The 27,070-nt window shown below is 38.2% G+C and overlaps 1 protein-coding gene and 1 pseudogene across 1 annotated transcript; both read right to left on the reverse strand.

The window, feature by feature from the left end:
• Window positions 1-1,105: 1,105 nt before the first annotated feature.
• Window positions 1,106-3,101, reverse strand: LOC113017290 (histone H2A-like; annotated as a pseudogene).
• Window positions 3,102-3,982: 881 nt separating this feature from the next.
• LOC113017150 (sterile alpha motif domain-containing protein 3-like) lies at window positions 3,983-16,722 on the reverse strand. The gene is made up of 10 exons (XM_026160308.1): window positions 16,697-16,722; window positions 15,590-15,674; window positions 12,871-12,985; window positions 12,349-12,537; window positions 12,177-12,264; window positions 11,119-11,280; window positions 10,798-11,007; window positions 10,165-10,330; window positions 9,239-9,318; window positions 3,983-4,680 (listed from the first exon to the last, which is right to left on the reverse strand). The coding sequence occupies exons 2-10, from the start codon at window positions 15,669-15,671 to the stop codon at window positions 4,378-4,380; spliced, it is 1,395 nt and encodes a 464-aa protein (XP_026016093.1). The 5' UTR covers window positions 15,672-15,674; window positions 16,697-16,722; the 3' UTR covers window positions 3,983-4,377.
• Window positions 16,723-27,070: the final 10,348 nt, after the last annotated feature.

The raw sequence follows: 27,070 nt of genomic DNA on the forward strand, positions 1-27,070 counted from the left end.
TGTCAGAAAGTCGGGGTTGTTGGGAAGATTTAAGTATATTCACGTAGGACTTGGGGAATTTAAAGAAAGTGTGCCCTTTCGCACCACAGAGGGAGCACTCACTTTCGTTTTGGCAAATTTTAGCCTTGTGGCCCAACTCACCACATTTCCAACATTTGACAGTGGGGCATTCTCTCGCCTGGTGGTCTGGACCTTGGCAGATAAAGCACCTCACCAATTGGCCAGGATAAATAATCCTGCCATTATAGGGGCCCAACGAGATGGAATTCGGGATAGAGATTATATGTCCAGCTTCATCTCTACGCATCCGAACTTTGTATTTTCGGACTCCATACCAGAATCCGAATTTATCCACTGGCTTGACTGGGGGTTGAAGAATCTCGCAGTACCTTTTAAGAGATAGTTCGATATCTTGGTCTGGAATCCTTCCAGTCCAGAATTTAACAACAAGAGTCACTACCTCGACCTGGACAGAAGACTCCACTTGCCAGTCTTTCCATTTCGGATGCGATGCGTTGGAAAGAGAGATCTCTAAGAAGCGACGTAGAGGCGCCTCTTGGGTGAAACACAGCTCAAAATCCCACTTACTGGGCAGAGCAATGAAAGAGTATATGTCCTGCACATTCAGCCATGATGTTTGCAATAACAGCTCTTCAGCAACATAATCACGGGTTGGGGGGTCCCCGTTTCCGATGTACTTAAGTCTCACCCATAGACTGCTGAAGTTTGAAGCAAACGATAATGGGGCATACGGGGGCATGATTACATAACCAACTACTCCTCCGGTTTTTCCGCGTCCACTCATTTTGGCAGCTTAAGTGATACTGAACCTTAACCACACAGCAGGAGACAGAGAGCATTTTGCTTTGGTTTTATTTTGACTTTATATTAAGATCCTCTATTTTGGTCTTGTGAATAAAACAAACACTCTGCTTAAGCACTCACAGTATTTTTTTGAAGGTGGATTTCAGTCCGTGACTATGTAAGATGACATGAATGAACGCACATTTCAAAATAAATCAATATGCATAATCTACATTTCCCAGTACACAACTTGCTAAAAACACATTAACATCAAGAAGAATGTTTGCTTAGAGAGAAGTGTGTGGCTCTTAAAAGAGCCTTTGTTTTTGGTGAAGCCGAGCGCTTTGCGTTTACTTGGCCTTGGCGGGCTTCTCGGTCTTCTTGGGCAGCAGCACAGCCTGGATGTTGGGCAGCACACCACCCTGAGCGATGGTGACTCCCCCCAGGAGCTTGTTGAGCTCCTCGTCGTTGCGCACAGCCAGCTGCAGGTGGCGCGGGATGATACGAGTCTTCTTGTTGTCGCGGGCTGCGTTGCCAGCCAGCTCCAGGATCTCAGTGGTCAGGTACTCGAGCACAGCCGCCAGGTAAACGGGGGCGCCGGCTCCTACACGCTCCGCATAGTTGCCTTTGCGCAGCAGTCTGTGGACACGATGAGCGGGTCTTAGCCTTAGCTCTGGCTTTGCCTCCAGTCTCTCTTTTTTTAAAAAACAAAAAAACAAAAACAAAAACTGTTTATTACAATTTGAATTTCCCAGCATGCCTATAGGGGCTGATACAGACGGGGATCAAACTGTCTGAGCTGTGCTTTAAATAAAGTTTTACGTTTTGTGTGTTTGAATCAAAACTTTCTGTGAAGAAGCCCAAACACAAACCCGAGGAAATCAAACACCTCACTGCTGACAGCTACTTCCTGTCCGACCTCTGACCTGTTGTATTTACTGCTTGCAGGATTCAAGAAACACTTAATCAGCATCCAGTAAGCGGCAGGAAGCAGCTGATTACATCTGAATGGACTAACAAAATAAAAGTCTGGCTGTGAATAATGTTAGCAGAGACGGGTCTTCCAGCAGAATCTGCATGAATATTGAAGATACTTATATTGTCTAGACGGAGGAATAATCACACGTGGTGCATTGGCTTTCACCGGAACATCACACCAAAAGGTGACTTTGTTTATTGAACTCTCGCGTGCACTCTGCAGCATAACAGGAAGCATCCTTTCAAAATAAAATCACAACAGATGACAATGAGGGCATACCTATTAACTAGCTCAACACCCCCACTTGCACTCACATTGTCAGCTTTACATGCATTCCAAAAGAAACAGTTTTTTTCTTTACTATTTGTTTACACTCCAAACATTCTCAAACTTCAATAACTTCCCCTTTGTTGCTGGCTTTGTCATAACATCGGCCACCATCAGACCTGTCGAACAATATTCCAATATCAAATTTCCAGCATTAACTGTTGATCTCCCAAAATGATATCTTATATCGATATGCTTACACCTCTGTTAGTTAACAGGATTCTTTGCCAATGCAATAGTCCCTTGATTGTCCTCAAAAATCTTTGGTGGTCCCTTTTGATGCTCATACATGCTTTGCAACAGTTGTGTCAAGTACAAACATTCTTGTGTTGTTGCTGCCAAAGCTATGTACTCTGCTTCACAAGTTGACAAGGCAACAGTTGGCTGCTTCTTTGTTCGCCATGACACCAAAGTACCTCCTTCATTCAGGCTTACGCAGTAACCTGTAGTACTCCTCCTGTCAGTCACATCCGCAGCCCAGTCTGAGTCACTGTGACCTTGTACTCTCAAATCTTTGTCACTTTTCCTGTAGCACAATGTCTTGTCTTTTGATTGTTTCAAATACCTTAGAACATGTTTCACAGTAGTCCAATGTTCCACAGCTGGTTCTTTGAAGTGCTGTGACAGCTTACTTACAACAAAACTCAAATCTGGTTGTGTGCAAGAGGTCAAGTAAATAAGGCTACCTACTGCCTCTCTGTACATTCTGACATTGTTCATTTTCTCAGCATCATCATTGTAGTTCCACTTTTGTTCACAAGGAGTTGATCTTGGTTTACAGTCTTGCATTTGAAATCTTTCCAGTATGTTTTCTACATATCTCTCTTGTGACATTTTTACAGTCTTTGGTTTGCTCAAAATCAATACCAAGAAAATGTTTGAGATTCCCCATATCTTTCATTTTGAACCTTGCAGTTAGCATTCCCTTCACAGTTTTCAGAACCCTTTCATCACTGGCTGCAATAATAATATCATCAACCCATATGATCATGATCACTTTTTCTTTTCCTGTTTTCCTTGTGTAAACACAATGATCTACAGGACTCTGCATGAAACCGTTCTCTATCAAATAGTCATGTAATGTCCTGTTCCAGTTTCGGCCTGACTGTTTAAGCCCATAAAGTGACTTTTCCAGCTTGTAGACCAGTTTCTCATCTGTTTTTCCTTTTACTTCATAGCCGTCTGGCTGCTCAACATAAACTTCAAAATCTATTGGTGCATGCAAGTATGCAGTTTTTACATCCATCTGATGCAAAATCAGGTTTTCTTGTATTGCACACTGCATCAATACTCTTATGCTTGTCAGGTTAGCAGTCGGAGAAAAAGTTTCATCATAGTCTATCCAAAAACAGTGGTTGTAACCTTTAGCTACGTACCGTGCTTTATATTTTTCTGATCCATCACCACTGGTTTTTTGTTTTTTGTTTTTTGTTTTCCTTCACATTTACCCATCTACCCCCCACTGCTTTCTTTCCCTCAGGTACACTCAGAAAAATAAAGGTGCCAACTGGAATTAAAAGTGGTTCTTTAGACTGATGCCATAGAAGAACCTTTTTTGGTGCCACAAAGAACCTTTCAAACAAAAGTTCTTTGAAGAACCATTTCTTTCAGTGGTTCATTGAAGAACCTTCAAAGGTGCCCCAAAGAACCATCAAGAAATGGTTCTTTGGGGCACCTTTAATGGTTCTTCAATGAACCACTGAAAGAAATGGTTCTTCAAAGAACCATTTTTAAAAAGATCCTTCAAATGGTTCTTTAAAAGAACCATTTTAAAGAACCTTTTTTGAGTGGTTCTTTAAAGAACCATTTTAAATCTTTCAAAATAAAATGTATCATAAATTGAATTTGAGTAGGGTAAAATAAATACAAGCACATAGACATATATTAATGGTTTATTGGCACTTTGTATTACAGAAAAAGACATTTTAATGCTAAGCACAACACCACTACTAATAATAGCATATAAGTCATTTAAACAGTAATAATTAAATATCTTTACTATAAATACATATAAATATTATACTATAGATAAAACAACAATTTTTACATTAGAAATAGCAATACTTTCATAACAGACAATTAAACAACACATTTTCATCAGCATGTTTGCATTTTCAGTAAAACTATTTCAAGAACAATCTTTTTATTTAAATTATCAATGAACTGCAGCCTTAAGTTATGTAAGTTAAGTTTAATGTGAGACTCATGGTCCTTTGTTAGTCCACACTGGGACAATTTCAGTCTCTCACCTGCACTATGCTGGCAATCTAGGAGATCTTTAATGCATTTGCCATTCTTTGCACAGCTACTGGTACAGGTGTAGTCAGAGTTCCCAAGTTGAGAACAAATGCCTCCAAAAAGCAAAATGTCTTTTTTAGTTCACTTGGATAGGCAACATTGTAGACATGGTACAGGGAGAAGACAATACCCATCGCCAATGAAATGTCCATTTCCCCACTGTCCAGAATCATTTTTTGTCCATCCATCTGGACATTGACCTCAGTTGAATCACTCAAGGGCTTGCCGTCACTGCTGCTGAGTACGATTGTAGGTATCGGGCTGTGTGGATCCTGAAACAGAAATTAAATTCTTGAAATGAGGAGTATAGTTTAAATAAGTATAAACAACAGCTGTCCCAATGAAAGTATAAAACTCCTGTAAAATACACTCTCAGAAATAGAGGTACGAGAGAAGAACATTTTTGTACCTATAGGTACATTTTTTAAAAATGTTCCCTTAAAAGTACAATACTGGTCTTTAAAAGTCCAGAAATGCCCCTTTAAAGGTACAATTTGAAATAAAGTACAAATCTGTACCATTTTGACTTGTACTGCAGTGAAGGTGACAGAATGTGGTAATGGGTCAGCATGGGAAAATCTGGATGGGCCTGGTTAATTGTAAAATTCATATGAGATGTGAGTGTGCTCATAAAAGCTACATGTTATAATCAAATCTGTTGGTCCTCTCCTCTGTACATAAATTATCCTATGATGCAAAGAATATCTGTAACCTACCTTTGTGTAAGTTATGTTAAATTATATTTTAAAAACACACACAATGACATGCAGGCACAACCAAATGATGTTAAAAAAAACTGGTCCATTTCCATTTTATTAAGTTTCAGTTATAATTTTTAATGTTTTAAATCTTGGTTGTAGCCTTCAAAAACGTGAAATCATATTACTGTTATGTTTGGCCATTTACTTTTTCGCTTTTACTACATCCTAGAATTGTTCATTAATTGGGAGGTTTTTATGGAATTTGCAACATCAAGTTAAACCGAGGTTCTTTGGAAGTTAAAATGTCAAGCAGATTTTTATGTTACGGTGACTACATTTTGTAAGTTACAAATATAGTTCGCCAAGACAGCATAACGGTTTCCAAACGCATTAATACCACAATGTCCATGTATCAAGTTCGCAACGCGCATTAATCCCAAAGGCTGAAAAGCCAGCAGCGATGAGTGCTCCGCCTCCGCGCTGACTAGCGTTGAGGCAGAAAATGACTCTCAGGGGGTTACCGATGGAGGAGCTCCTTAAAAAGTTGATGGAAGAAGGCATTGATGTCAGACGACGAGGCGCAAAGGTTTAGAGGTAAGTCGGGTGTGATTTTGTGTTTTTATAAAAATTACAACGTGTAATTTTACGGTAGAGTTAGCAAAAGTCCGAAGAGCTAGCTTTAACATGGGTGAATGCTAGCAGTTAGCTAAGTTTTAAACAAAGAAAGGTACAAATGTGGACTATTTAGACTGTTGGTGGAATGTTCAACGTCTGTCTGCCCGCCGTATTCCAGTGTTTTATCAATAAATAGTCACTAACCGTGTACAACAATGTAAAAAAATCAATAATTTCTCAAAACATGCTAGTATGTAAATATAGGTATTAACAAAATCGTTCTCTAAGCAAAATTCATCCCATCTAACGTGTTTCCCGCTCAAAGGGATTTTAAACAATGGAAGGTACACATTTGTACCATTCCACCTACTTAGTGGGATTTGGGATTTTCGAATATGAGAACTGTAAGCTCTGCGCAGGGACACTGTCTGCAACCCAAAAATTGTTAAGATGATTGGGGAAACAGCTAATGATTTTTTTTTTGTCTCTAAATCTGATTATTATTATTTTCTGTACTAACTGATTAATCAAGCTGTTTATTAGCTTTAGAATTTTTGTTCAAGGGTTAAAGCACTTTACATTTATCTCCAGTCTGTGTCTTTAAACATGTCAAAAGTTTAAATCCTCAATGTAAAATGTCATTCTTTTGTCTATTCTGCTCTTTTCATTTCCAGTTGTGTGATGAGGTTGATTTAATGCATCCCTGCCAAGACAACATCTGTCGCCGCTTTAGCAAAAACTTCACTGCTGTTCTTCAAATGACCAAGGATTTGCCACTGAAGAAGGTCTACATGGAGGCAAGAGAGAATGCACTGGCTGAAGACATTACAGGTGCTAATTTGACCTCATACAAATAGTAAATTTTGTGACAATTCATTTGCTCTCTCTTCCAAAGATAATTGATGTACCATAGTGTCATGTGAAGAGCATGTTAATGGGAATTTGCATGCTATCAAAATCTAATGAAGTGCATTTGCATCTGTATGACCTAGGAATTGACTTCAAGGGGGCACTTCTCTTGCCATCCATCTTCAAGGAGAAGATAGAAGATTTCATCATCCTTGGAGAGGTAAATGCATGATGCAATGCATAGCCTTTGGCCACAAGTTTCATTCTTGGTGTTTTGTTGGCATGGAGCTGAATTCAGCTGCGGTTCAGCATCACAGCTAAGCTAATGTAGGGGAAACACTGCTGTTAATCCACAGTGCTGCTGTGCTCTTGGGTTTTGTCTGGTGTTTATATAGATAGATAGACCTTTATTGTCCCCTTAGGGAAATTCTTCTTCACAGGTACTGTCACTGTCAGGGGTGATTGCTTTTGCCCTTGAATATTATGTCAAACTTTAGCAGCTTATCAAACACTACCACAACAGTCATTGGTCAAGAAGCTTTTTGTTTGGAGTATGGGCCATGTTTACAGGTTATCAGAATAGACAGTTTTGTTTTCTAGAAAATAAAGAAGGTAATTTGAGGAATCTGTTGAAAATCCACTTGGCACATATTGCTTAAACATACTGTATACTAATGTTTTTCTTCCTCTTCTGCAGAATACTCCCACGAGTCCATACCCAACCATTCGAATGAAGGATAAGAGTTGGACAACTGCCCTCTTAAGACAGTGTCGCCGTGTTGTGACAGTTGAAGGAGTGGATGTTTGCTCGTGCCGATCGCTGGATGAGGCCTACATCTCAGCATTCTCCACCTTCTTCGTGTTCAACATGACCTACCCTGCATACTTCAAGAAAACACTTGTCTTTCTTCAGAACTGCATTGTCAACATAGGAGACCAGGGAGACAAACCCCTGCCAGTAAGTGTCGCCAGGGTACTTAACCAACTCTATTAAATACGCCCCCACCCAAGTGTCACTACCTTATTGACTACCCAATGCTGATTTTGATGTATGGTCCTCTTCGCCCTTTGTGGTGTATGAGATATGAAAGCAAGCATCAATATTTCAAAAATCTAGCGAGTAAATGCAAAAACTTTGTAAACATCACTGCAACTCTTAGCAATCGTCATCAAATGAAACAGTGCTGGGAGTTTTCTTCAGGTAGGTTGCTTGTTGACTTTGAACATTCACTCAGCACAAGTGTCAGTGTGCCATTTTCATCTCTGCCAGGTGACTTACAGAATGCTCTGGAAATGAACAAAAGTTTTACAGATGTGCATTTTCAGGATAAAGTGCTTCAGTGTGTGTCTGCTATATCTGTCAGCAGTGTCAAATATGAACTTGAGGATGTTTTTGTAGTTGGCCATGTACACACTGAAGCCATACCTCAATTCTTTAAAATCAAGTATATTTTGAATGTTGATACTTGTTGGGTATTGTGTGGGAAACTGTTACTTCCTTGCACTTGTGAATGTCATTTCCATGCTTACCAAGTGGCAGTTGACAATGACTGGATCCTGTTCAATCCAGGAAATGAATTAGACTTTCAAGCTCTAGACACGTATTTAGTTGATGATAGGCTGTTTGTGTCCTTGAGGTATTCTGTGTGACGTGATTGCAAGAATATTTTTATGTATGTATATATGTGTGCGTGTGCGTGCGTATGTATGTGCGTGCTTGTTGAAGTAGAGCAAAACATTTGTGTGGACAGTTTTTTAAATACATGCCATCTCTGTGATCCGTCAAAACATTGTGTTCAGGTGTTTAATGTCTTTTTGTGATTGTTTACTTTTTTTCTTCTTTTTTTTTTTTTTTTTTTTTTTTAAATGAATGTATTTTTCTTGACATGTCCTATGGCAGGGGTGTCAAACTCAAATACACAGTGGGCCAAAATTCAAATCTAGAACAAGGTCGCGGGCTAACATTAATATTTATTGAAAAATATCTTCCTCCAGATTTAAGAATGAATCTCTTCTTATGGACTCAAACAAGTTTTGGTGAAAAACTGAATGTGGAACAAGCAAAGCTTAATACTAAACAATGTATATATTAGCTGTATAATACCAGTAGGCCAGCTCTAATAGTAATTTGGTATGGCTTCGCGGGCCAAATGTAATTAGGCTGCGGGCCAAATTTGGCCCGCGGGCCAGAGTTTGACACCTATGTCCTATGGCAATATACGAATGTAATCAAGGATGTATTCCTGTGGTTGTTTAAGTGCTTTGATGTGATTCTATTATCGAAAATAAATGGTTAAATAACCAAATATTTTGAACTATTGGGGGTACATTTTTGTCTCTTTAGGTACGAAATAGGTTGTCGCTGGGGGGGTACCCTCATAGGTACCCTATTGTACCCTTTTCAAGGGAACATTTCTGTACTATAGTTTCAAGGTACATTTATGTCTTAGGAAAGTACATGATTGTACTTCAGATGGTACAACTTCATAAGGTACAAAAATGTACCAAGCCTAAAGGGTACAGAAATGTCCTTCAAAAAGGAACACCCCCAGCGACAAGCATTTGTACCCTTTTTGGTACACTTTGGTACCCCTATTTCTGAGAGTGTACTGGATTTGTTCAAGACCCCCCCCCTCTCACCATACCAAAAAATATATAAATTTACCTTATTTATGACGAAGAGATGAGAGGCATTTTCTTTGAAAATAGATGGCAGGAGAAGAACAGCTGTGTTTACCATCTGACCTGAAAAATAAAGAGAAATATGTAAGTATTTTCTGGCCAATTTTGTTAATACAAAGGTGTAAAGGCCATATGAGTCCCTTTATCAGGAGTTGAATGTCTTGCAGAACATAAGCATTAGTGCAGTAAATGTATACCTAATTAACTTTTCAGTGTAATTCAGTGTAAATGTTAAGCATTTATACAAAACCCCCAAAATGTTGTTCAGTTCTGTAAGTTGCTAGCTTTAAATAATTTGAGTCCTAAAGAACTTGCAGAGCAAGTCTAGCTGCCACTGAACATTTTTTGGGATAAACATTGTGTGAATTACTGAAAATCTTCATAGAGATACATATAGCATCGAGGGTATATCAGTTAAATCTTAAAGTACATCATTGCAGAGACGAGACAGGAGAAATGTCAGTCTGTGGATAAAGTAAGGCAGCGGTCCCCAATCTTTTTTGCGCCACGGACCGGTTTATGCCTGACAATATTTTCATGGACTGGCCTTTAAGGTGTCGCGGATAAATACAACAAAATAAAACTAGTACCGGTACCGAAAAAAGAAAATTTATTCATAACACACGTGAAAAGACCCAGGAAAACCGAGTAAACGATAAAAACGATAACAAAATAACGCTGAAAACCGATAAAAACCCTGAAAAACTATACATTTCACACCTGAGCCTCAACTCTCGTGGCCCGGTACCAAACGACTCACAGACCGGTACCGGTCCGAGGCCAGGGGGTTGGGGACCGCTGTTGTAAGGGACACTGTGTTTACTAATGTGCTGTATGTGAAACCTTAAAAAGTGGTATCTGAGATAGGAGTTAAAAATGTTTTTGCTCATTATTGCCAAGTGCCCTCACCTTTTCTTTCAGTGTCTGTCTGGCTCTCATCAACAGATTTTAAGCAGAGGCTTTTAAGGTTGCTGTTTGGGGCTATTGACACAAGCTTCGCTGCCAACTTACTGAATCCTCGGATTACTTTTTTGTCCACATCAGTTTTAAGTAACATGGAAGCCTCTTCAAGAAGCTAAAATAAAGGATAAACATATACATATTAGCTTTGTACCATAATATATACCATTATATAGCAAACCAGAACAATCATTATTTCACACATAAATTATCATTAGAGAAGAAATTATAATTTTGCATTTGTTTACTTTAATTCTCAAGTACACATTGCTGTGCAAAAGGGATGTTTAGACTATTCTTCCCAAAAAACTATCATTGGCATCAGATTAGTCCAAAATTATCCTGTAGCATGAAAATAAAACCAAAGAGAAAGACATAGTCAATGTGGCAATTTCTGTTAGTGTTCTGTTAGTGTACTTTTATTACTCATGAAATCTGCTGAGTCAGTCACTTTGCCTGTCCTGTAGGTACATGATTATTAGAAGTCTGTATAAATGTGCAGCACATCAGTACATATTCGTGTTTTTGCTGTGCACTATTGTTATTGTTGTTTTTTGCTGCAGTTTTTGATAAAACACTCACCACAACAGGGATAGTGAGACATGGGAATTCTCGTAGAACCTCTTCAGTAGTATGCTGAAGAATGTAGTGTGTTCTGTACTTCTGTATTTTCCTGAGGTGCGTTCGAATGACATCCACATTTGGCCTAGTTTTTTGGCACTCTTGCTTAATCACTGATACATGTTGGTCGGTGCTCCTTTCATCCTCCCCATCGTCAAGAGGATTGATATCCTGGTTATTAAAAAGTTTAGCAAATATTGAGAGAAAAAACAAACAAACAATACTTTTAACTTTTATGTACAATTTAAAATGGCAAACAAACATTGAGCATATTTAACTTGCCTTGGTTTTTTTCAAAAGGATACAGGGCTGGATATCTGATGATCTTTTTCTTCCTGAATTTGGAACTGAGTATTTCTGTCTCATTTTTTCAATTTCCTCTACGTCTACTAGTGGTCTTCTTTCCTTTTTAAACTTGTTCCTGAGAGACTCATGCAGAGCATCCTACAAATGATAAAAATGTAACTAATTATTCATAAATAGGTGCAACTAGGTCCTCCCTTTATGCAAGACATTTACCAGAAAACTTTGAGTGACATAAAGCTGGTAGGTTTGCTGTAATCATGTCATAACCTAATTAGTTCCTATTTACAGATCTCTTCTTTAACTCTTAGGAGTTGATCGAACACATGATATAAAGGTTTGGAGCACTTTAGATTGGCTAAATACACTATAAAAGGTAGATAAAGTATTAATGGCAATATGTCCTACAAGCATACTCGTCATGATCTTTCAGTCTATATGTTAATACCTCTACCTTTTAATAATAATGTATACTTTATTGATCCCCACAGGGAAATTTCTCTCTTTGCATTTAACCCATTCACTCAGTGAAGCAGTGGGCAGCCACTAATCAGGCACCTGGGGAGCAGTGTGTAGGGACGGTACCTTGCTCAAGGGTACCTCAGGGTAGCCGTTCAGTTGATTCAAACCCCCGACCTTCCGATCATGGGATAACCACACTACCTACTGAGCTATCCCTGCCCTATTTTCAAATTTAATTTTTTAAATACAAAAACTACACTATCCTGATACAAAGGCAAACAGAGCTAATATAATGCTGAATTTCACACCATTCACTTGAGAATTCACAGAGAAATGAAACAATTAATTTAAAAGAGCAATTGATATTTTATTTATTGTTTGACCATACTGCACGACATCTGCCTCAAAAATCACAATACTAATACTTGTATTGTAGTGGCCACAAGGGAACAGATAACCTCTGAATATGTAGCAATGAAAATGTTAGCATGTTACACTCATTAGCCAATAATTGGGCAATTCAAAGACAATTTGTTGGACAATTGTATCAATGTTTGCTTTTCAGGAATACTTACATATCCAGAGCCATAACTCTCCTTCAAAAAAGGAAAACTCAGAAGGACAGTCCTCAGAAGGTCTACATACTGCACATGAGAGGGATACCTGCAAATTTTGAATGATGAACTTAAATTCTGATGTACATACTGTATTTTAAATGAATCAAATCTTAATTATATATAGACTTACATTGTCTCATTACTCAAGTGGTCAAACAGTGCTTGAATAAGCATGTTTTTGAGTCTGTTCTTGGTGGGTGACTTTAGTGCTGCATCTTTATTGGTCAACGCAGTGAGCACAGCTGGAGGAAACTGCACTTTGCAGTTAAACATAGGTTGGAGTGCTGACACAGTATGCTTTTCTTTGTGTTGCCTTCCACTGCAAGAAGAAGTAAGAAGTATGTTTAGAGTTTGTTACAAGACATGAATATATGTGTCCTTGTGTCCTGCATCAGGAATATCCGCATATTTAAAACGTACAATAACAGCTGCTGAACTACAGAAACAGAATCATAACAGAGAGTAAGAGTGGCTGTGACATTTCAATTTGAAAGTAAATGGGTGTGTGATGCACATCAACACTGGAGAAACAGAACAGGGCTTGCGTCAACCCCTTGCCCCCACCCTCCAACACCATAAACCTAGGGGAGGGGAAACACTGGATTGTATGAATGTACAATTCAGTGAATCAACCAGTCAACTTAAGACTCACTCTTTCAGCTTCTCTACAGCAGACAAAAATTTCACTTGGTCTTTCACTTTTGGAAAAAGACGCTCACTCATTCTTTCAGTCATCTGCAGAAGTGTCGATCCATCGATTTCATTGTCTGTGGCACAGAAAAACAATAAGACACGATCAAAACAGAAATGAGCATGTCGAAGATAAAGAATAAAAGTATTATAAAACATTACTAAAAAAACAGCTATGAGTTCATTAGTGATTATAGATGATGACAGACCTGTGGAATAGCCAAAAAGTGGTTAAAATCATTTTAACAGTGGTTGACAACTCCTAACTAAAAAGTCATGGTTTAGGATGTATCTTACCTAACTTTGGTATGGACTGCCTTAAAAGGTCGGTGGATCAGTGTAATGAAGTCTTGACCATCACATCTGTATGCGTCCAAAGCATGAAAGTCTACCTCATCCCCAGGCTTGAATATCAACAGATCATCAGTCTCTCTGATGTGGTATGATTGAAGGTGTCTTATAAACTCCAGTGTTGTGAAAAGTCTTCCAACAAGAAACCAGTTGGCCCTGATATACACAATCAGGACTATTTTCACAAACAGTGGAATTTGCTCTGCATGCACAAGTTCCAAAATGAAGAAATCTCCAACTGCATATTTTACAGAGTTTAAAATGATGCATTTACTTGTCCAGAGTTTCTCATCCACAGTAACGGCTGTCTCCAAGTTTTGCAAACAAATCTGCAAGTTCACTGGAAGTTCTTGAAGTGATAAGTTATTAACTGCTGCTTGTGTATGATCGCTCCAAATATTAATATAGTTATTGGTGATTCTTGCTACTGTCTTGAAATATTGATGTCTGGCTTCAAACCTCATGCACCAATGAGAGCGGAGTGACCCATAATCAAGGATGAGCTGAGGATAATGTAGCAGAAAATGCAGCTTGGGTGTAAACACACCAGGAAACAGATTGATGAAATCTGTCAAAAAGTAAGTGATCAGTTCATGTAGATTACTAATCCAGTCAGTGCTGATGGTTGGAGCAAGAATAATCTCTCCTATTTCTCGAACCAAAAGATAAAGCTGCCAAAACTTGTTACCCTTTTCAATCCTGGAGCCTATGAGGAAAGGCAGAGTCCTAAATAATGTCCATTTCTCAATAGCAGTTCCAGAGATATTTCCATCCAGTGCTACCTTCTCAGATATTAGAGGAGGTTTGGAGGTGCAGTCATTCTGTCCAAAACTAAAAGTCCTTATGCTGTCATTCACCTCTTGGATAGTAACGGTTTTGTCCTCGTGCAAGGCTTTTACAACAGACTTCAAAACAAGAGGAATGACCCCCTCAAGAAAATCATGCATTACATCAGGTGGGAATGCATTTGTGGTATCAAAATATGACAGCTTGTTGAAGGCACATGGGCCAGTTACACCAAACACTGACCTACAGTGGGGGTCATCTTCAACACATTGCAGATGGTATGCATGAACAGTCTTTGTTCTAAGAACACAATCTCCCTCACTAATGATCCTAGACAGGTCCTTGTAATGACACATACAAAACCTGCATATTCTACCATTACTGAATGAGCAGCTAAAACCTGCAAGTGTGTGAGAGGTTAGGTTGTCTGCAGATATTGTGGCCAGACCACCTTTGATGCAGTACTGTCTGTCTTCAAATTTTAATCGTAATCCACGTTCTTGCAAAACCTGTAGGTCACAAATTAATGGTTCTAATATTTTCTCAAATCCATATGTTTTCACCAATCTATGTTTGACAAGTATCAACAGATGAATATGTCTTAAAACAGATCTGTCTTTTGGTGGAATATTTCCCAAAGTAAAATAAAATGCAGACACTTTATGTAGACGTTTCTTTGATCCTAATGGATTAGCAACTTCAAATTCATCACTGTACAACTGAATTCTCAAATGTGGGTTGTCTGTGTTAAAAAAATCACTTTCTTTGTAAATTTTCCCATCACTAAAATCTGTTAAGGTTTCAGGAGCACGGGATTCTGGCCTAAAAATTTGTCTTAAAATGTTAGGATCATTACATATTAATTCTAAGACTTTTAGAAGTGACATATACTGAAAAGTGTCCTGTTTCCCAGTAAAAGGATCTATCCCCAGGATACATTCAACAGGTTCAATCAGGTTTAATTTCTCAACACAGTATCTGTCTAGTTGATATGCGTTGCTGACTGCACTGAAGCAATGTTCTACCAAACTATTGTCATCAATATAATGAAAACTTGATATATCAAAATTAAGAGTCTGCAAACATTTAGAAAATATCTCCCTATAGTTTTCAATAAAATACTTGAAAAGTGACTCTACTTCAATAAGAACAAATGTTTGAACTTTTCTATTTACAATACTTTTCTCTTGAAGATTCAAGGAAAACAATGCCAGTTGTTTTCTCACAGTCTCTGTAAAGTTCTCTACAAGTTCACTCAGAGTTCGTTCAGATGATTGGGGAAATTCAACAGTTTCCTGGATGACAGGGTCACAGTCTGGGGCAGACTCTAATTCTTGTTTCTGATATTTATGTTTCTTCCTTGTGTGATTTTTCAAAGATTTCACAGACAAAAACTTTCTGGGACAGTCTTCTAGTCTGCAGACAATGAAGAATCTACATTCACTTTCATGGTATATCTGTTGATGTTTCAGCAGTTTTTCATATGTTGGTTTTCTTGTGGAGCACTGTGGACACTGATATGGCACATCCATAGAAATGCTCACCTACAAAGACCTGTTGATAATCTGCCAATTCATTTTCCCCAAGCCAAAGAGATACTTCTCCAACAGTCCACTGCTGAGCCATGATCTGTTAAAACAAAACAAAATGCCATTACATTGTTTTATTCTGTGACATCAAAAACTTATTTATTTTTTATTCATTCATTTTCCAAGCCGCTTTATCATCATAAGGATCGGAGGGGTGCTGGAGCCTATCCCAGCTGTTTTTTTTAGGCGGGGTAGACCCTGGACAGGTTGCCAGTCCATGGCAGGGTTGTCATTCAGATATGTATGTTTGGATTGTGGGTGGAAACCCACACAGAAACAGGGAGAACATGCAAACTCCACACAAAAAGGCACCCGGTTGACCCCGGGAATTGAACAGAGTCTTTCTAGCTGTGAGGCAGCAGCGCTAACCACTATACCACCATTTATTCTAACTTTTAAGCCTTCTTCAGATAAATATTGATTATTTTATGCTTTCGATTATCTGGTCTTGTTAGTATAATGACCTCTTTTTTGCCTAATATATGATGTTGGATAAATGAAATGTACATAAAAAAAATTTAACTATAATAAAAACGGACATTATCTTGGTAACATCAAATGACTGGAGCATAATTTGTCAACTACTCTGAAAATAAGTTATACAGTAACAGTCAAAGACACAACTTCTCATGTGTCACATTTCTATTTATTCAAAACACTTATGCATTGCTGTATTTTATACAGCTACTCCACAATTCAAAGTACAGGCTACTGAATTTCTGAGTTTCTAGACCAGACACAGAGCTCACACAACAGGCTTCAGGCGCCATTTTGGTGACTTTAACCATATTATTAATTTTAATATCTGTCTAGCTGACATTAGTTTATGTACGCAGCACGCAATAGAGCCACATATTTTAGAGGCCAAATTAATTGGGAGCACCTTCACTTAATTGTAACAGTGGTTTTGTTAGGAAAACAGTTCTATATACCAGATACTAAACTGCGTTAACGTCAAAGGCTAACGTATCTAACCATTACTGTTAGCACAACATTAACAGCAAGCTACAATGACGAGTAACAAAAACAAAACAATAAAAAGGTTTTATGAAAATGTTTTACCTTTTCCAACAGTCCAGGAATCCAAAATCATTTAAAGACCAGCAGGTACTGAAGACTTTTATCCACTGGCAACGTCCGAGAGAAAGTTTTCTTTCCCTTAGAAAGTTCAAGGCTCGCGTGATCCGTGTGCGCATGCGCGTCCCTACAGTTGCCCCCCCCCTTTGGTTGTACTGCGTGTTCTAACGTCTCTCTCTCTCTCCCTGTCTCTCTCTCTCCCTGTCATTTATTTGGCTTGACACATATAATAATAAATTGCGCAGTGATAAACAAGTACTCAGATCACATGTGCAATTATTATTTACTTATATTATTTTATAATTTGACTTTACATACTGCTGGGTAGCTTGTAAAGCTCACAGTAACTAGTATTATCATTATGATATATGTTGTGTATATATATACATATATATATATATATATATATATATATATATATATATATATATATATATGAGAGAGAGAGAGAGAGAGATCTGATATAGATCAGTATCTGAATCTGTCTAATATCCCCCGAATGGATTGTTTAGATTGTTAATTTATAAATTCACCATATTCATAAACGGCTTAATAATAAATTTTATATTCTGTTACCACATTATTTGTGATCAGTGGGTTTGCAGGGTGGGTGCTGGGGGTCTTCAGGCTTTGGCCCCCCCCCCTGCCACCAGAATATTTTTAAGCAAGTGTTTCTAACTTTAATTTGAATATTCAGTATCCCACCATCTGTCCCCCCCCCGCACACAAACAAAACACACAGTATAATTTAAACCCTCATTAAGTGTGCCTATGCGAAGGCACACTTATTACTATTGCTCGGATTTATTATTATTATTGTGTGGATGCTTTAAGCATCCACACTATTGAGTTCCTGTTTCTCTTTATTCTTTATTCTACTTTATTATTCCAGTTGCTTCCGTACACTTTTTGGCACTTAACTACTTCCACAATTTTCAGCCGATTTTCACCGTTCAAATTTTAAACTATTCTGCTATTTCTGCTAATGATCGCTATGACTTTTGCTATTTTTTGCTATTATACTTTTTAAAATATTCCACTTTTTTCCTTTAATTTGTCCCATTGAAATGAATGGGAAACTTCCAAAATTCTGCTAAATTTTGCTTGTTTTTGAAACTTAACTACTTCCTCATACTTTCACTTAGAACAACCATTCAAACTTTAAAATGTTCACAAATTATTGGGCTATTCATGTATGATTCAGCTTTTTCAAATCTTTTACCATTTTACTTTTATGCCTCTTAAAGTTTTGAGTTGCACAATTGTGATTTTTCACAAAATACATGCGTTGTTATGGTTGCTATGCTCTTGGCTTCCAGTGTGTCACTGAAGGTTTTGCATTTTTCACTTCATGTCCGAACAACTTCTTGCTACTTGCTCAATTTTCACTCAACTTCCACAAATTATACATCAAAACGTAGGTATTTTTGCTGGCTTTCAGAAAATGTCCCCATCATTGTTGTGGGATTTATAGAATTTTGGCAAATCTCCTCAGACTAACACAAGGTCAGAAAACTCTCCATATAAAGTCAATGGAGAGTTTGTTCAAAATCACCGCTGGATTTCTGTAATGAGAGGCATATTCGAATCGTCATATCTCCTTAACGAAGCAAAGTTAAGACATGAGGCTTGTCCCGGTATATCTTCAGACACTCCTGACGCTCACAATTCAAGAATTTCTTTCTCACCTATTACCGTTCTGAAATGAGTTGGACTTGTTTGAGGGTAGGAAATTTGTCCTTCGCTCAGATTTCTTCAGATTTCAAACTGTGGAAATGAACCACTTTTTTCTCTCGTCATAACTTTTTGTTGGATTTCCACAGAGACCTGAAAATTTCCATGATTGTTCACCAAAGCCTGCTGTCTCTTACGGTGAAAGAATGATATCGATACTCCAAATAGATTTCAAGTCACAAAGCGTTGTTTGAGGGCAAGTCAAGGCAGTTTTTGCTTCGCTCTACTCAGTTATGGTGCATTACAAGTCAAATATCTTTAATAATTCATATTTTAATGATAAATTGTAAACACTGGAAGATTCCCCCATCTCTTCTGAACAAAACGGTGTAAGAATGACCGCTCTAGCCCCTACGGTTTGGAAATTATGGTCATTTGTTTGAGGGGAGTCCTCACTATGAGAAATAGGCTGCAATAATCCTGTGCCTCTCTGTGCTGCGTGTGTAAAAAGAGGCACATGTTTTGGCGGGAAAAAGTACACAGGCTCTCTGATTGGTGGATTCAAATTCAGCAGCTCCCAGGCTGACCTAGAAACTTACTTCTCTCTCCCTGTGCATTTTTTTGCTGATTTTTTCATTTAACAAGTATATTTGAGGGACCCTCAGCATGTTCAGCATTTTTTCAGCTGTCCATTTTGCTTTTCCAATTTTTCTGTTTAACTTATTACTATTGTGCTAAATCATACTGTTTCTGCTATTTTATAAGATTTGTGCTTAATATAGTATTTCTGCTTTTTATAGAATTTGTGCTTAATATAGTATTTCTGCTTTTTATAGAATTTGTGCTTAATATAGTATTTCTGCTTTTTATAGAATTTGTGCTTAATATAGTATTTCTGCTAAATTATAGTATTTCTGCTTTTTATAGGATTTGTGCTAAAACATAGTATTTCTACTAAATGTAGTATTTATGCTTAATCATACTATTTCTGCTTTTTATAGGATTTGTGCTTAATATAGTATTTCTGCTAAATTATAGTATTTCTGCTTTTTATAGGATTTGTGCTTAATATAGTATTTCTGCTTTTTATAGGATTTGTGCTAAAACATAGTATTTCTACTAAATGTAGTATTTATGCTTAATCATAGTATTTCTATATATTTCTGCCTGGTCCCCAGGCAGCCAATCCTCTGTGAGGACTTAGACATTCAAATTTTCAAATCAGGTCCTGCACGGTTTCCCAGCCAATCATATATGTGTCCTGAGGAATTCAAATTTGCATATTGGGGACTTCATGGCTTCTAAGCCAGCCAATCGTATCTGAGGGCTGAGGAATTCAAATCCACAAATCAGGGCCTGCACAGCTTCCCAGCCAGCCAATCATGTATGTGGGCTCCAGGTATTCAAATTTGCATATTGGGGAATTCGTGGCTTCTAAGTCAACAAGTCATCCATGTCATATATCTCTAAAAATTCATATTTTAATGATAAATTGTCAACACTTGAAGATTCCCCCATCTCTTCTGAACAAAACGGTGTAAGAATGACCCTTCTAGCCCCTACGGTTAGGAAATTATGGTCATTTGTTTGAGGGGAGTCGTCATTATGAGAAATAGACTGCAATGATCCTGTGTCTCTCTGTGCTGCGTGTGTAAAAAGGATGCACCTGTTTTGGAGGGAAAGAGTGCACAGGCTCTCTGATTGGTGGATTCAAATTCAGCAGCTCCCAGGCTGACCTAGAAACTTACTTCTCTCTCCCTGTGCATTTTTATGCTGATTTTTTCATTTAACAAGTATATTTGAGGGACCCTCAGCATGTTCAGCATTTTTTCAGCTGTCCATTTTGCTTTTCCAATTTTTCTGTTTAACTTATTACTATTGTGCTAAATCATACTGTTTCTGCTATTTCATAAGATTTGTGCTTAATATAGTATTTCTGCTTTTAATAGGATTTGTGCTTAATATAGTATTTCTGCTTTTTATAGAATTTGTGCTTAATATAGTATTTCTGCTTTTTATATGATTTGTGCTTAATATGGTATTTCTGCTAAATTATAGTATTTCTGCTTTTTATAGGATTTGTGCTAAAACATAGTATTTGTGCTTAATATAGTATTTCTGCTAAATTATAGTATTTCTGCTTTTTATAGGATTTGTGCTTAATATAGTATTTCTGCTAAATTATAGTATTTCTGCTTTTTATAGGATTTGTGCTAAAACATAGTATTTCTACTAAATGTAGTATTTATGCTTAATCATAGTATTTCTATATATTTCTGCCTGGTCCCCAGGCAGCCAATCCTCTGTGAGGACTTAGACATTCAAATTTTCAAATCAGGTCCTGCACGGTTTCCCAGCCAATCATATATGTGTCCTGAGGAATTCAAATTTGCATATTGGGGACTTCATGGCTTCTAAGCCAGCCAATCATATCTGAGGGCTGAGGAATTCAAATCCACAAATCAGGGCCTGCACAGCTTCCCAGCCAGCCAATCATGTATGTGGGCTCCAGGTATTCAAATTTGCATATTGGGGAATTCGTGGCTTCTAAGTCAACAAGTCATCCGTGTCATATATCTCTAAAAATTCATATTTTAATGATAAATTGTCAACACTTGAACCTGCTGTCTCTTACGGTGAAAGAATGATATCGATACTCCAAATAGATTTAGAGTTACAAAGCGTTGTTTGAGGGCAAGTCAAGGCAGTTTTTGCTTCGCTCTGCTCAGTTATGGTGCATTAGAAGTCAAATATCTTTAATAATTCATATTTTAATGATAAATTGTTAACACTGGAAGATTCCCCCATCTCTTCTGAACAAAACGGTGTAAGAATGACCGCTCTAGCCCCTACGGTTAGGAAATTATGGTCATTTGTTTGAGGGGAGTCCTCACTATGAGAAATAGGCTGCAATAATCCTGTGCCTCTCTGTCCTGCGTGTGTAAAAAGATGCACCTGTTTTGGCGGGAAAACGTAAACAGCCACTCTGATTGGTGGATTTAAATTCGGCAGCTCTCTCCCTCTGTGTGTGTGTGTGTGTGTGTGTGTGTGTGTGTGTGTGTGTGTGTGTGTGTGTGTGTGTGTGTGTGTGTGTTTGTTTAGTGGGAGAGAGAGGACCCTGCCCTTATTTGGCAGCATGTCATTGTAGGATTTAAATTGAATATAGTTAGACTGGTTGACTGGATTAGAGCCTGTGTTTGTGTGTCCCTCTGTGCATTTGTGTTTCAATATGCCTCCATATTTGTAATTTTGTAAGTTATTATTATTCTGCTAAATCATACTATTTCTGCTTTTCATAAGATTTGTGCCTAATATAGTATTTCTGCTAAATTATAGTATTTATTCTTTTTATAGGATTTGTGCCTAACATAGTATTTCTGCTAAATTATAGTATTTCTGCTTTTTATACTATTTGTGCCTAATATAGTATTTCTGCTTTTTATAAGATTTGTGCCTAATATAGTATTTCTGCTTTTTATAGGATTTGTGCCTAATATAGTATTTCTGCTTTTTATAGGATTTGTGCTTAATATAGTATTTCTGCTAAATTACAGTATTTCTGCTTTTTATACTATTTGTGCTAAAACATAGTATTTCTACTAAATGTAGTATTTATGCTTAATCATACTAGTTCTGCTTTTTATGGATTTTGTGCCTAATATAGTATTTCTGCTTTTTATAGTATTTTTGCTCAAACATAGTATTTCTACTAAATGTAGTGTTTATGCTTAATCATCCTATTTCTGCTTTTTATAGGATTTGTGCTTAATATAGTATTTCTGCTAAATTATAGTATTTCTGCTTTTTATAGTATTTGTGCTAAAACATAGTATTTCTACTAAATGTAGTATTTATGCTTAATCATAGTATTTCTATATATTTCTGCCAGGTCCCCAGGCAGCCAATCCTCTGTGAGGACTTAGACATTCAAATTTTCAAATCAGGGCCTGCACGGTTTCCCAGCCAATCATATATGTGTCCTGAGGCATTCAAATTGGCATATTGGAGCCTTCATGGCTTCTAAGCCAGCCAATCATATCTGAGGGCTGAGGAATTCAAATCCACAAATCAGGGCCTGCACGGCTTCCCAGGCAGCCAATCATATATGTGGCCTCAGGCATTCAAATTTGCATATTGGGGGAATTCGTGGCTTCTAAGTCAACAAGTCATCCATGTCGTATATCTCTAAAAATTCACATTTTAATGATAAATTGTTAACACTGGAAGATTCCCCCATCTCTTCTGAACAAAACGGTGTAAGAATGACCGCTCTAGCCCCTACGGTTAGGAAATTATGGTCATTTGTTTGAGGGGAGTCCTCACTATGAGAAATAGGCTGCAATAATCCTGTGCCTCTCTCTGCTGCGTGTGTAAAAAGATGCACCTGTTTTGGCGGGAAAAAGTACACAGGCTCTCTGATTGGTGGATTCAAATTCAGCAGCTCCCAGGCTGACCTAGAAACTTACCTCTCTCTCCCTGTGCATTTTTATGCTGATTTTTTCATTTAACAAGTATATTTGAGGGACCCTCAGCATGTTCAGCATTTTTTCAGCTGTCCATTTTGCTTTTCCAATTTTTCTGTTTAACTTATTACTATTGTGCTAAATCATACTATTTCTGCTATTTCATAAGATTTGTGCTTAATATAGTATTTCTGTTTTTTAAAGGATTTGTGCTTAATATAGTATTTCTGCTTTTTATAGGATTTGTGCTTAATATAGTATTTCTGCTTTTTATAGGATTTGTGCTTAATATAGTATTTCTGCTAAATTATAGTATTTCTGCTTTTTATAGGATTTGTGCTAAAACATAGTATTTCTGCTAAATTATAGTATTTCTGCCAAATTATAATATTTGTGCTAAAACATAGTCTTAATTTAAAATTACAATATTCATAGTTCATCACAGTGTCTCTGGTAAATCACAATATTTCTGCTCTGTTGTACTATTTTTCTAAATCATAGTGTTTCTGTAATGTTTAAGTATTTTTGGCTAAATATATTCTTTCTGTTATCTTATACTATTTCTCCTAAATTCTTGTATTTTTGAGAAGTTATCATGTTTCTGGTAAGTTACAATATTTCTGCTAAATTCTGCTATGCTATTGTATTTCTGCCAAGTATTATGTTTCCTCTAAGATATTGCAGTTCTGCTAAGTTATTCCATTTTAGCAAACTTCTTTTGCTTCTGCAAAGTTTTTACAATTTCTGCAACTTTTCAGCTTTTTCAGCTACTTTTTGCATACAGCTTCAGCTTTAAGCATCCACACTGCATTTTCGCAGGAAATGCAAATTTTTCTAGTTATTATTATTATTCTTTTTCCGCCTGAAATTTTGGACCGTAACTCGCCCCACAGTTTTGAGACAAGGTTCACATATGTTATATCATTTTGTGCGGCTGGAGCTGGAATGGTGTGCTATGACTTTTGGTGGTTATTACTTCTATAGTTTTTTAAATATGAATATTTTAATGCAAGTTTTTTCCCATTGAAATGAATGGAGAACAAGAAAACTTCATTTGTGGTGTGCTGGCTCACTCTAGTGGTATGTCGGGAGTAATGCGAGGCGGCCGCTGTGTCCCTGTGGACGCTTTTATTTTGTATAACTACCGGAAGTAGTTCCTGTGTACTGACGCTAGCTGGGTAGCTAGCGCCGCGTCGCTTAAAAAGCAGCCGGGCTTGTCTTAAACTTAAGAGGCTGACACTCGCTAAACCACCCGATCGCTCGCCAAGCGACTGTTTCACACTGGACTTATTTTTCGTTTATATGGGCCGATGATGCTGGTCGATGAGGAAAAACTAACTGAGTTGTTTGGTGGTGGCTAACGCGGAGCTAGCTAGCCACCGGTATGTGTCTCTTTCCCCTCATATGTGGGGAAAGAAACATGTGAGGCGGCCGCCGATCGACCGGTTTTCAGGTGAGAATGTAGGTGTGTAAACGTCAAATATCTGCTCGTTTTGTCAAAACATCCCATATTAGCAACAGATTTCTCACGATGTTGCTGCTAGCCGGCTAGCTAGTTTGGCCAGCCGGCTAGCTAGCTCGGCTTCGCTCAAAAGCACCCAGGCTTGGCTTTCAGTGAGGCGTCTCTAACTCCTTTCACCCCCGATCGCTCCGCAAACAGTCTTTGTCTTAGCTGGACTTATTTTTCGTTTATATGGGCCGATGATGCTGGTCGATGTGGAAAAAATAACTGAGTTGTTCATATACCGGTGGCTAGCTAGCTCCGCGTTAGCCACCGGTATATGTCTCTTCCCCTCGTATGCGGGGAAAGAAACACCGATCGACCGGTGGTGGCTAACGCGGAGCTCAATCGTGGATAAGGGAAACCCAATGCAGGAGAAGCAGGCGGCTGGTGAAATGAATTTCAGGTAAGACGTTATTAACTGCACTCTATTTGGGTCAGATATAAACCGAGTTTAGGTGTAGTTTATTTTCGTTGTGCTGACAGTTACAATAACTGTACTGCGTGCTAGCTAGCACGACGGAGTTTCTATACAGCTGTGCGCGCTAAGTTACTGATTTTGAACTTTATGACAGCCTCCCCTATTTTCAGGCGAGAATGTAGGGGTGTAAACTTCAAATATCTGCTCGTTTTATCAAGAAGTCCCATATTTTATCAAGAAGTCCCATATCTCTCACGATGTTACTGCTAGCGCCGCATGGCAGCTAGCTGGCTAGGGCGGCTTGGCTGACACCTAGGCCGGGCTGACTGATACCCAGGCCGGCTCACGCTCTCGTTTCACCGCCGCATGGCGGCTAGCTGGCTAGCGCGGCTTGGCTGCCACCCAGGTCGGGCTGGCTGACACCCAGGCCCGCTCACGCTGTCGTGTCACCCCTAGTCTTTCGTGATGACTCTTGGTTGGCTGCTGGACTTATTTTTCATTTATATGGGCTGGTGATTCAGTATGAGTGTCCGGTGAACTGAATGTCAGGTAAGACGTTATGTATATGTAAGGTAGTGACTGGAATAAGTCACAAGGTGTCGCTGTTGAGCTGCATATATGTTGTAAATTTTAGCAATTTTGACCATTTGTCCTCTGCAGGACACCGTAGTTCAGATTTCTCGTTCGCGTGGGCGCCATCTTGGTTCAGTGTTTACTGTGATGTGCAAAGGTAAGCACTGTCAGTGGCGAACTGCATTGGTTTTGTTTAAAAATAAGTGTTCCACTGTGTAAAATAGCGGTTTGTCATTTAAGCCGAGCAAATATTTTGTTTGAGAGGTTCATGTATTGTCTGAGAGTATGAGACAAAGATATACTTTTCTTTCTTACTCTCATATAAAATATTTAGCTTTTATTAAATAGTTATCTGAATCTTACAACCAAAGTTTGTATAATAATACACAAGATTGGCTGTAGACCATTGTTAATCATTCAGAACACTGTGTAAAAATAACAAAAAACAAAAAGTGAATGAAAAGTGCATAAATATTTATTTTACGTGTTTGATGTGTGTGGCAGGGCGTGGTCTGCAGTGCCGCTGCAGGGGAGGTGGACCCACCTCAGCGGCATCTGCAATCACGCCTCTCAGGTGTAAAGTCTGTGCTCTCTCTGCTTTTTTTTTTTTTGTGTGTGTGTGTATGTGTCGGGCTATGAGATGAAAAGCTACAGCCGGCTGTGTGGGTACAGCAACTATGTGTGAAAAGTGGTCCATAACGTAATGCTTCAAAGTGTGTTCATGCAAACATTGTCGGGTCTGCTTATGAACCTCTGCGCACAGCGTCTACAAATTGGGGCTGTACGAAGTCACCTCATCTTTACACAAAACTGTAAGCTGTCATCTGTGAGGCGCGAGCGGTGTTTGGTTTTACCATAGTTCATGGTGGAGAATGGCTGCTCCGGTGAGTTTTGCTCTCTGTAGCCGTTTGAATGGCAAACTATACTGATTAGCGGCGGCATAGGCACACTTAAAATTTCTTCAGAAATTTTCGCTTTCTAGTTAAAGTGAATATTATTTATGCCATTTACACCATCAAACTTAGATTGCTAAGGATGAAGAACCTTTTGTTCTTTAAAGAACCATTTGTAATAGCTGAAGAACCATCCACAAAATAAAAAGGTTCTTTGACGTATGATGGTTCTTTAAAGAACCATGAAGACATCTGAAGAACCATTTAAGAACCATAATTTTTCTGAGGGTAGGCTTGTTAGGGTAAAGGTGATATTCTCTTTTAAGGATTGCATTTTCTCATCCATAGCTGCTTTCCACTCTTTACAGTTGGGTGACTTTACAGCTTCACTGAATGTCACGGGTGAGTTACTTATCAGTCTGTAACAGTAGTCTATGTTAGTCAGCACTTGATCATCAATGTCTTCTCCTGACTCATAATCATTTAGATAATCTGGTCTCTTTCTTGTTCTAGAAGGATACCTTCTGGAGTTTTCAGTCTCATCACTAAGTGGCATCTGACTGTTCACTTCTGGTTGGTTGTCAGTATCTGGTTCCTGTGAACTGGTACTGGGGCTTTCCCTGTCCATGTTTGGTCTCTCCCTCACCTGTATGTCCTCATCCTCAGATGTCGTATCAGTTTGTGTTTGCTTTTCCTCATTGTGTTTGGTTACAAACTTAACCAGCCTAAACTTTTGCACTTTAGCGCTGTCTGGGAAATAAACCTTGTATGCTGGACTGTTTTTGTCGTAGCCTACAAAAATCCCTTTTGTACACCTAGAATCCAGCTTACCCT

Source organism: Astatotilapia calliptera, unplaced genomic scaffold (assembly GCF_900246225.1).
Source record: "Astatotilapia calliptera unplaced genomic scaffold, fAstCal1.2 U_scaffold_1, whole genome shotgun sequence".
Classification (NCBI taxonomy): domain Eukaryota; kingdom Metazoa; phylum Chordata; class Actinopteri; order Cichliformes; family Cichlidae; genus Astatotilapia; species Astatotilapia calliptera.